Below are 11,859 nucleotides of genomic sequence, written 5' to 3'. Positions count from 1 at the left end.
GCAGGCAAACCATACGGTGTCCTGTATTTCACATGGGCATATACATGTAACAATGAGCTGTTGCTATGCAATTAATTGTTGACCGTCAATCACAAACTCTACTTTGACAATTTTATTATAGACCCAAGGATATTGGGCTTTAAACTTTTCAATTATGTTTATTGATTGTTAAAAAAAAATCTCAATAACCACATAATATTGTTCTGATCACCAATTATTTCTGTATTAAGCTCATTGCTATAAATATGTTTAACAATAACTTATCCAGAACTTTCTGCCTCATATGCTTGGAAACAGTTTAAGTGTTAACTTTTCTTCTGAATGACACTCCACAAGATATTGACAGAAATGAAAAACAAACACTTCACATTTCTGTTATTTATATTTCAGTAAGCAGTGTAAAAAAACAAATAAGACATCACAGCACATAACATATTTACCTATTACATCTGGGAGACTAGGACAGTCAAGATAATAGTAGCGTGAAATTAAGGCAGTTCATAATATTTATCTTGCACATTCTCTATTGAAAACACACTTTACAATATAACTAATCATATAAATCATATCAAGTCAATCTAACTTAATTGTCTTATGGTCCTGAACAACTATGTGAAGTATCAAGTCAATTGAATAAACGCTTTTTGAGATATGACTACCGGTATATGCTAGCGTCCTATACACAGTATAATATGGTAAAAATCCTGACTTTTCTTTAAACTTTAACCAAACTCTTAATTGATCAAGGGCCATAATTAGTATTCAAGAGCACGGATATAATTGCCCTAAAAATTGAAACAAATTTCCTAAGTCAATCAAAGGTCATAATTTGTAATTAAGATCATATAGAGTTGTCTAACTTAATTGTCTAATGGCCCTGAACAACCATGTGAAGTATCGAGTCTTTTATACAACCTGTATTTATTCAAGATTTGAGTGAACATCCAGACTTTCTGATTTTTTTTTAACCCAACACGGACTCCCAACGTTTAATTAAAATGCCCTAAATGTTCTTAACAGTCCTGCTAATTGAAATGATTGCAACCCACATTCACTAGCACAACTAAACAATAAGCCTTTAAATATACCCAGATAAAGCAAACACAATTAAAAGATAAAAGAATCACATGACTAATATGAGTAATTGAATTAATCATATAAATATACAACTAAAAGTAACCATCCAAGAGTATTTACATTGTTTTATACCCTTTGATTAATACAACCAGTTGAGATAATACATTTGCAATACTAAAATGATTATTCTGCTAGAGGATCATGATTTAAAGCAATACAAATAAAAAGTTAGTGGAAATTACCAGTACCACTTACAGAAAAAACATATGCAAAACTCTACAAACATCATTGTTGGAAACCTCTGACACACTATTGCGGTATGCTTCGTGTAGATTTGGCTAAGAAAATCTTGTCATCACTAATGATTCATTTGTTCCCTAGGGAACCAATGCGGAAATTTGCACTGACACACATACTGACATTTTCCCATAGTAAAAATAATCTGGCGAAATCTCCAGTATCTAATGGTAACATACAATTTTACTGGAAGAAGAGTTGTCTCCCCTGCATGAGGCATATTCATTCAAATGAGAGTTTATCAGTCAATTTTCCCATGGTATGACTATAGTGTAATGACAGAAAATACCGTTGGTGCAGGCAATGTAAAAATCATATGTGAAGAATACAATATGTCTAAAACATTTGTATTTCTACCATTTTTACATTCTATCCAAAATCATTTATCTTAACAATAACATATATACATGCATACAATATCTCTACATACATTTGTGACAACAATCATATGTTGACAGATGTCACTAAAACACCAGTCTACAATTGTTATACAATCTAACTTGAGTATTCCTTCCATTATTGACATAAAATATAAAATCTATCGGGTAAACAAGAGAGCCATTATGGTCCTATATTACTCGCCCGAAAACCTGGACAAAATTGAGGGAAGCAAGCTTTTATAAGGAAGTAAGCCATGGTCTAGAAAGTTATTGGTAAATAAGAAAAATGTGATTTACAAGGGAAGTTAGTGGTTGCTAATGAGGTCCATTGGCCTTTTTGTAGGTCACCGCATGAAGATTCCTATGAAGTTTCATTGAATTTGGCCCAATTGTTTCAGAGTAGATTTCTTTCAAGCAACTGTTGATGGAAGTACCTTGGTCACAGACTGATCATATAAGCTCACCTGGAGCACATTAAGCTCAGGTGAGCTAACTAACGCTGGACCCTGGCATTTTTTTTACAAACCAACATTCTCAGCTTCAAGGAATTTGGTAGGACACCCAAAGAACATTTCTATGAATTCATATTGAAAGCAGTTTCTGATGGGAAGATTTTCATTTTTTGTCCATATCAACTTATATCGGTAGTAAAAACTATGCCTGCCCCATTGGTGACCATGTTGTTTTAAGGAACCAACATGGCTTCAAGGAATTCGATAGAAATTCTCCTCAGGAACATTTCATTGAATTTCTGAGATTTTTTTCTTTCATTGTTCTGCATGGAACCACTCTTTTGAAGGAATGTAAAAGGATCAACCAAGGAACATTCCTGTTAGGTTGAAATTGGCCCAGTAATTTATGACAAGATGACATTTGAAGGAAAATCTTGACGACATCAGACAGTCTCTATCACAATGGTTCACATTTGAGCTCTACGAGCCCAGGTGAGCTTTCAACAAAATGACTAGTAATTTATGAATGACTTGTGAACAGAACATAGTATGATCACCATCAGTGGCGTAGCTACATAAAAGCTTTGTAGGCCTGGGCCTGCAACTTTTTTGAGAAATGACAAAATTTAAATAACCCCAAAATGCAATAAAAACTAATAACAACTCTTATATATAAACAACAAGTTATATTAAAGTTATTATAATAAAAGTAAGTCTAGTGTTTATTTAAACTATGTGCTGCGTGTATTGCTTGATTTTACTGTAATCATTGCACATACATTTAAGTTTGTGTAATGTGCATATAAAATGGATGTAATTTTGCTTTTTGTTTTTCTCCTGGATGCTCCCAAATTGCACTATTTTGCTTCTAATTAAGACAGAAATTTTGTGGGTGGGTATCCACTAATTCACCTAGAACCATCGGGCCTACAAGTTTTTAAGGCCTAGCTACGCCCCTGACCATATATGAAAAACAAAACCTGAGAGTTAACTACTGAGTATACTGATTTTATACACATATATACCATTTTATACACATTTTTGTAAACACTTTTCATCCACAGATACTTGAAATAGTGTTAAAACTTTTTTAACCAAGCTGGTTCTTAAATTTGGCTGTCCCAGGGTTCACAAATATTCTTTTGGACACACATATTTTATACATAATATAACCATTTTACAATTTTTAGGAGGATTTAATCTCATTTAAAAAGAACCCATACCTCCTGGATTTTCTAGGGAACATTTAATTAATAACATCTATATCAACCTTTAATTTCAATAATATCCTATTACCATTATTTGTACAACAACAAGGATGTCTCATGGCAAGGTTTTTTTGGTCCATCACATGAGCCATTGTCACATACAAGTAGTAAGCAGTTACAGACAATATAAGTTTTAGGCCATTTTTAATGTACAGTCGTAACTTGTTATATCGACTTCGTCGGGACCTGGTGAAAAAAGTCGAGACAATGGGCATTCGACACATCCTAATTACAAAAAAATATCAACAATCACAACACATTTAAGTTCTGACTTTTGCAAATGAATGGTCCTGAAACCGTCTTGAAAACAGCAAACGTATTATTTAAAAATAACGCCATAAAAATAACGCCAAAAAGATAGAATTATTTGCTTCAAATTTAATTAATTTACGTTAAATGACAACAACTTAAAATAGCACATTCGTTATGCCTGTTTGATTTCTACATGCAGTATAGTTTCTTTGTCACGTAACTTTCAATGTTGTCGAATTTTCCGATGATCCCAGCGGCGTCGTTGTGCGTATCAATTAATAGCTTGAGCTTTAAATGTCTCTAGAATCAAACAAACAATGTTATTATTCACACTTACCAATTAACCTCCAATTATGACATTTTGTAATTTTGACCCTCACGGTAATTTAGCGACATGCCGCAAATCGTCATGGATATTTTCGCACCTACAACCCGATCTACAGTTTGACTTAAGAAACAAGGAAAATGTATGAAATTCGACCACAGGGACTGAAATAGGATGTCGACATAGCGAAAAAATTGAGATAAAAAATTGACACAAGCAGATTAATTTCATAAAGAATAAGAAGGAATAAATTCGGAACCGGAGAAAAAAGTCGACACAACCAGAAAGTCGAGTTATCCGACGTCGACATAGCGAGTTTGGACTGTATATCAATTGCATTTGAACACTAGGCCAAAACACATTGTGACCATGTTAGTTAAAAATTGCACAATAATTGTTTAAATCAAAGCTTGGACAAAAATTGTTCAAGGTATAATGTTAATTAAGCTAACATTTTGCATTTCAATGGCCATAACTATCTGGCCAATAAATGTTCAGCTTCTTTACTAAGTTTGTTGATCATACGATAAACATTGCTCAAATAAGATAATGCTCTGCAGACAACATTAATTTGGTCCAACTTTGAAAATTCAAGCTTACAACCATACAGTGATATGGTATTAATGTATGATTCATAAATACCCTCAAAAATATAGTAGTAATCAAACTGATTGCAAATATAATGCCAATACATATTGATTATATGAAAAAAAGTTAGGGGACTGGGGGCAGACGAGGGGAGCAAAGCTGACTGACTGAAACATTTAGGCATTTTAGATATTCACTAAAAAGCATCTAAGCAACACATTTTGGCATTCCAGAGAGTCTATAACTCCGACCCCCTCTCCGCTGAAAACCCCCCACATCAGATTAGCATAGATCTCAAAAGTGCCCAGGAGTCACTCATCTGGAATTCCGGTTTCACCCGAATTTTAGAGCCCCTGTCATAAATTTTGCATTAAGATAAATAGGCCATAAAAAGTTTAAAAGGCACATGGTTAATTAAAAAATATATACTTTCAGAGTTTGTAAATGTCCAAAGTAAGAAAGAATTTATCCCCTTTGTAAAAGTATACAGTTATTTCATTTATAAAAGCAAACAACTGTATAGTGTATAGAATTATAAAACACATTCTTTTTAAACATAACTGCATAACATTATGATCAAAATAAAAAAGTAGGTACTAAAATATGTACAAGTAATTAACAATAACAAAGTTTGACCTTGCAGTGCCTTCAGAATAAAATAATTCCTTAAATAAAAAAAATTTCTCTTAGAAATAAATAAAATGAGACATTGTTCACACCTTGTACAAAAATAATTATCTAAAGAGGTATTGCAAAAAAGGTAAAACATCCAAAATAAAAACTTTACACAGATACAACTTGTTGGTTCTCCAAATATGGCCTTTCAGTTGGTTCCAACTCATGGCACATTGACTGAAAACAACTGTACTCTTCCGTGCCATGCAAACAACAAGGTATTTTTCCTGATCCCAGGGGGTGAAAACACTGATAGTATGTCAGTTGAAAGAACAAGTGTAAAAATACACTGAGTGTCACAGCAAAAAATGCTGGCAAATAAAACCATTCACTCTTATCCTCTGTAAAGTAAAACCAAAATCCCATCATACACCAGTTTTCCGCATAAAAAATGAAGTAAAACAACATCATTCTATATCTTGTTCTTCCATCTCTTACATTCAGGAAACAGAAGACTAACACATAACCACACACAAAGTTGAAGCATTTCTCTTCACATCTGTTTTGATAAAACTTTGTATTCTGGCAAACTAACCACATTGACATCAATAACCAATGAACACCTACAACAATGAAAACTCCCCAGCTGAACTGAGACGCAAACATTCCCAAGGCTATAACTCTTGGACCAATTTCTGTTGCTCTCCAAAGGAAGCAGAGCATCATTCCTGGAATTCGCATGTTTTCCTTGTCTGTGTGTGAAAGTCGAAGAGATTTATGGTAGGAGACCATGCACCACGACAGACTTGCCCATGACGACAGGATAGATGCAGCTCTTATTCCCTCTGAAATATTAGATGCTTAAGAGTTGAATCAAGATATTCCTGTGAACTAGGAACTAAATAAGCAAGAAAGTCTAAAAGCAAAACACCTCATAATCAGGTAAATCATTTTACAAACCAATAAGCCAAGTCCCTTCCTTTTCCCTGTATTCCATCAGGATGTATATTTGAAGCATAAGTTGTGGAGCAGCTTCAAGGAAGCATTCAAACATCCGTATACAGCAAGCATCAACATCTTCACACCGCATTACCTTGTAATGGCGCTCTCTTTCCTTTGGGGGGAGTTTTTTGTCAGAGCTTTTTATTCCATTGTAGATATATTCAATTTGTCTGAAAGAAAAAAGTTAACACATCAATTTCTAATTTATAAACATGGTAAATATACAATGCGCCTGCAACTGTAAAATACATTCTTGCATACCGGACGTGTGTTTCCGGTCATGTGACCGGTGCTAGAAAACTCATCTTACACCCCCCATGTAAGATGAGTCACGCGCAACAACGTGCCACTTTTTATTTCTTTTATTGAATGGTTTATGATAAGTATAGTATGCATTTTCAATAAAGCGGAATCAAAACTATAAGTATACAATAAATTATCGTAAAAGCGCGATTTTTAAAGGAACTATTTGATGTCGAAAGTGATTTAAAATTACTGCGCTTTGTGACGTCAGTACACAAAGTCGCACGCGCTTTTTGGTGAAATGTACAAAAGTGCATTTTCTACGTCAATTTTCCCACAAATTCATAATTTTAGGTATGCAAGGAAAATATCAATAATGTTTTTCCGGTCCAATCAAAAAATCCTACCCTCAGGCACGCCGCGTGACTGGTAACTCGGCAAGCCTCTTTACCGGCTTACACATGTGCCCTCGGGTCGGATTTTTCTATCTGTACCGGAAACACATGATAGATACTTATCCATACTAAATCCATAGATTTAGACCCATAGAAAACACTCTATTCAATTCAATAATATCATATATGGTAGTACAGACTAACCCATGTCAAACACAGAAAAATCATAAAAAAAATCCAATATTCTCAAATTGTTTCGGAAATTTCCAACTTTTTAGATATTGATTTAAATAATCTGGAATGGTTCAATGGTAGCGCTTATGACAACAATGAAGAATGATGAAGGTTCAAATCAGATTATCTGACCAAACTTTTTCCAACAATCATTTCTTACCAAAAGCCTTAAAACAAAACTTTAAGCAAACATTTATACCACAGTAGTAAAGTATTGTTATCAAAATGTTTGGCTCTGGTTCAGCCTACATGTATGTTCCTTTTAAAAACTGAACACAAAAAAGCATAAAAGAATAAAGTTACTTCTTTAATGTCTTGTTATAAATAGCAAACTTAAAAATCATCAGATCTTCACACAAGCAAAACACTGAAGTTGAATTGAGACAGATGTTGAGACATTTGATTAACGTCAAATAATATAAGTGAGTTTAAATGCAGTCAATGCATGTGGAGATGTAGTCTAACTCTAATACAAATTTTTTGGACTCTTTTATATTTTATCAACCATACATTAAAAATCCTTCTAACATATTAATTTAGGACTAGTTGATGATGACACCATGTAAAATTCATAATGACCTCAGCCCAAATTAAAAAAAGCAGTATCCTATCAACAATCCCCAACACAAACAAAGGTAAGATAAGATAATCGTTATTTAACGTCAGTTATATGCAAACAGGGAAACAATAGCTACAAGCTTACACCATTATCCAATAACAAGCAAAAAACGTCCTGTAAAAAGATAATAATCAAACATTCATCACAAGAGTACAATTAAGTAGATAAAACATATCCCGGAACAACCTGTTTTCGACCACCTAAGGATTATTTACATTTAAACCATAAATAAAATAATAAAAGATAAATGTTTGTGTGTACCATTTTAAGCAATCATTCATCGTTGAAAAACAATCCAACTGTCACATGTTGTATTTGACCTAGAAACAACCTGTTTTCAACTATGACCTTTAACCATACTTCACAACAAAAGTTTGTGCACAATATTTTTCATGTTAATTTGTATAACTTGTTTAAACTATTAAAAGTATTTTTTTTTTTTGAAGTAATTAAATGATTATATATTTGCCATACAGTCACTGTATAGTTTCTTATCACCACAAGAGAGGCAAAGCAATGCATCATCCCTTCTTACGGCTTTCACATGGGTACAAAATGATAAATTCACCCATCATGAACTCTGGTATCACTGGCCCAACTCTGAATGAGCCTCATATGACCTGCCTAGGCTGCAATATGTATAATTTCATGATAACTGAGAGCCCAATTGCAATTCAATATAGTCACCTGTAGAAAAATGTCAACAATTTTAGAATAAGCAATATACCATATTTTGATGCGCTTTTAATGTTGTGCGCTATCACGGACCTATAAACCATGGTTTATAGGTCCATGGCGCTATACTTAGAAAACGATAGGGCATAGGTTTTAAGCCTTGTTAGATATGTAAAATCTGGCAAACAAAAACAACACAATTTTAAAGAAGTAATTAACACGTGACATCATTCTAAATGAAGGGTTTAATTTGGCATTAATTAACAAGAGCTGTCACAGAGCTCGACTATTCCGCTGCTTTTCGGTGTATGGATTGAAAAGTTTTGGCGAAACATGCATGGATCACTGTTGGACATTAAAATTTAAAACTGGAAGTATGAACTTCCTGACCATCAATATTGGAAGTTTTTCACTGAAATTTGGAAGTTAAGTTTCCCTGAGGACAATTTTCGTTCTTGTTTTTTCCAATTTTTTTTAAATAGTTTGTCAAAAATCAAATAATTTGAATCAATATCTTGCCAAATTCACAGATTTATGTTATAATAAATCATAATACTTCAAGACTGATTGAAATTGTGAGCATAAAAGTAATATTGACACCAGGTTTTGAAATTTTGAACTTCCAAGCTTTTGTCTTTGAAAGTTTTCTTCAAAATTATGGAAGTTTTTGTACTTCCAAGGAATTAAGTTTGGAAGTTTTAACCCATTTCTAGGGAGTAATATACTTCCAAACTTCCTTTAACGAAAGCCCTGTGTTGGATTAGATTTCATTGCATTACATGATGTGCTGAGATATTTATATGAATTGGAAAATATTTGAGGTGGTACGCAAACTTTAACGTAAATTCTAAGTTGAAAAAGGGGCATAATTTTGTCAAAGTGCTTGATAGAGTTACCTCCTCCTGTGTACAGGTTGGGAGCATGATGGTGAACAAGCGTGCTTAGTTTCAAAGCCAGATGTCAATGGACTTTGAAAATATTTGAGGTGGTACGCAAACTTTTACGTAAGTGGTTACGCCGATGCCGACGCTCGGGTGACTAGGATAGCTCTCCTTATTCTTTGAATAGTCGAGCTAAAAATGACTAGTTGGTGTTGTTTCAAGTAAAACTGAAGTTTTTTTTAACACTACGTAGCATTCCCATTCTTTTTCAAATGAAGTTTTCTGACAGTTCTACTGTTATGGTTAACAATTGAAGCTTATTGTTACCGGTAGTGGAGCAAAATATAAGTGTTTTACCTATTTTCAGGGAACGGTCGAAAATAGGATGTGGTCGAAAATAGGTTGTTCCGGGATATAGAATCGTCATACAAACTCTTAGTATATACATATCAGGAACATACTACAAACCTATATAAAAGTGATAAGTTAACATAATATAATTGATAATATGCAAATATACTGACCACCCTTGAGGGTAACAGAACTTTGTGCAAAAACATCATATAGGGTCACAGACATTACGGACCATGGACATTACGGTCAAACATTATGGACCAGATTTGGGGACATTACGGACCATGATATATAATTTTACTCACAGTTTGTTTTAAATTTATAACATTGTCATACCATATTAACTCAAAGTTTGTTTAAACTTTATAATGTAAAATATTCCGGGACATTACGGACCATGATTTATAAATTCACTCATAGTTTGTTTAAACTTTATAACATACCATATTTACGGAAAATGATTTATAGTTTAACTCGCAGTTGTTGTTTTTTTACTTATAATGTACCATATTTCATGACATTACAGACCATGAATAATAATTTTACTCACTGGATGTTTTAACTTTATATTTACATACCATATTTGAGGACATCACGGCCAATGATTTATAATTTTGTGCAACTTTTATATATTTGTGAATGTGAATATTTATATGTTCTTATAGGTGCTCGATTGCTTTCTAAAATAAATTTTGGATTGTCATAAATCAGACATATATGTTTGTTTTCCGTTACAACTGTTCCAATTAAATGGTTCAGTGAAAGTGCGCCATCAAGATGGGTTTTCACACTTTAATGATTGCCAATTTAAGGTTGTCAGTATAATGTCTATTTCTTTGATAATTTACCACGGATTATTACCGGCCACAATAACAAATAAATTATACTGATTAAATGCAACCAAAATTACCAGTATTAAAGTGAAACTCAAAATCAATAGAGTCATACACATGTATAAAAACATCGATTTTGAGTTATAAACCTTTAAAAACTACTTACTAAATAATGCATTTATGGAAAATATGAATTACTGATAAAAAATTGATCACCAATACAATTAGAATCACAAAGATGGCAATTTCTGTCATTTATGTTTATATATATTCCTCAAACTACCTACTTCAACTGGAAAATTTGTTTCTTGTTCTAAATCGTATAACATAATTCAATAATTTTGGAGGTGTTTTAACAAGAAGTTCTCAAATTGAAAAATAATGTTAATAACACTATAGATCATGGTCTGTTATGTTTCTCAAAATGGTCCGTAATGTCCCGAATTATGGTCCGTAATGTCCCGAATTATGGTCCGTAATGTCCCCAAATCTGGTCCGTTTTGTCTGGTCCCTAATGACCATGGTCCGTTACGTCCGTAATTCATATAGTATACCTGATAACTGGTCCCATCATCAATCCAGTCATAAGCATTCTTACAATCCATAACACTGAACTTGTCTGCTTTACATTTTTAGAACCATGTTGCTTGACCAACCATTGTTGGCTTTCATAGTCAAGAAAGTACCATCTTATATTAAGGACTGATGTAATTATACTTGGCCCAATCACAAAGGCAGCTGTCAAGCCAAACGGCCACATTCGACCTTGATGAAAGTAATCTCGAGCTAATAAGACATCTGTTACAACATCAAAGAAAAAGAAAGCTATTGATGAAAGTCCAATGATAATATCTAGATAGTCAAATGATGGACCTCTGTGGATATCATCTTTTTGCAATTTCACCCTATTCTTCTGAGAAACATTGTCGAATTCCTCATATTTAACGTTAGATGTAGAGTCACCAGTATCCTGATCGACACAACATGGTGCATCGCAAGCTTCTGTTACTAAATCCGGTTCGTCTGTTATGCAATAGCAATTAACGGCGAAATTTTCAGAGTTATTACATCGTCGTGAACGCGGAAGCTTCTTTTTGGACGCCATGTTGTTTCTTATAATAAGTCCAAAGTAAAACTATAATAAGTATAAGGCTACACTATACTAGTAGTTAGAGGTGCGATATATGGCATCCTAGGCAATTCTGTCCTTGGGTACAAGTATAGGCGCTAATATGCTAATATCCTGCTTTCATCGAATTTCGCTATATAGCAACGTACATCAACATTCAGTTTGAATACTTCTTTTCAAAAGAAGAAGACTATACAGCAGAAGAGTTTGCTGATAACACAGGGCTGAATACCGTCAGTT

General features: G+C 33.5%; 1 protein-coding gene across 1 annotated transcript; it reads right to left on the bottom strand.

Moving 5' to 3' along the window:
• Positions 1-348: 348 nt before the first annotated feature.
• Positions 349-11,595, bottom strand: LOC128214089 (XK-related protein 4-like). The gene is made up of 3 exons (XM_052920343.1): positions 11,045-11,595; positions 6,215-6,426; positions 349-6,099 (listed from the first exon to the last, which is right to left on the bottom strand). Exons 1-3 carry the CDS (start codon positions 11,593-11,595, stop codon positions 5,423-5,425), a joined length of 1,440 nt encoding a protein of 479 aa, XP_052776303.1. The 3' UTR covers positions 349-5,422.
• Positions 11,596-11,859: the final 264 nt, after the last annotated feature.

The sequence above is a fragment of the Mya arenaria genome, chromosome 13 (genome assembly GCF_026914265.1).
Source record: "Mya arenaria isolate MELC-2E11 chromosome 13, ASM2691426v1".
In the NCBI taxonomy this organism is placed as follows: Eukaryota; Metazoa; Mollusca; class Bivalvia; order Myida; family Myidae; genus Mya; species Mya arenaria.
The sequence above is the reverse complement of the archived record's forward strand: the minus strand, read 5'-3'. Positions and strand labels throughout refer to the sequence as shown.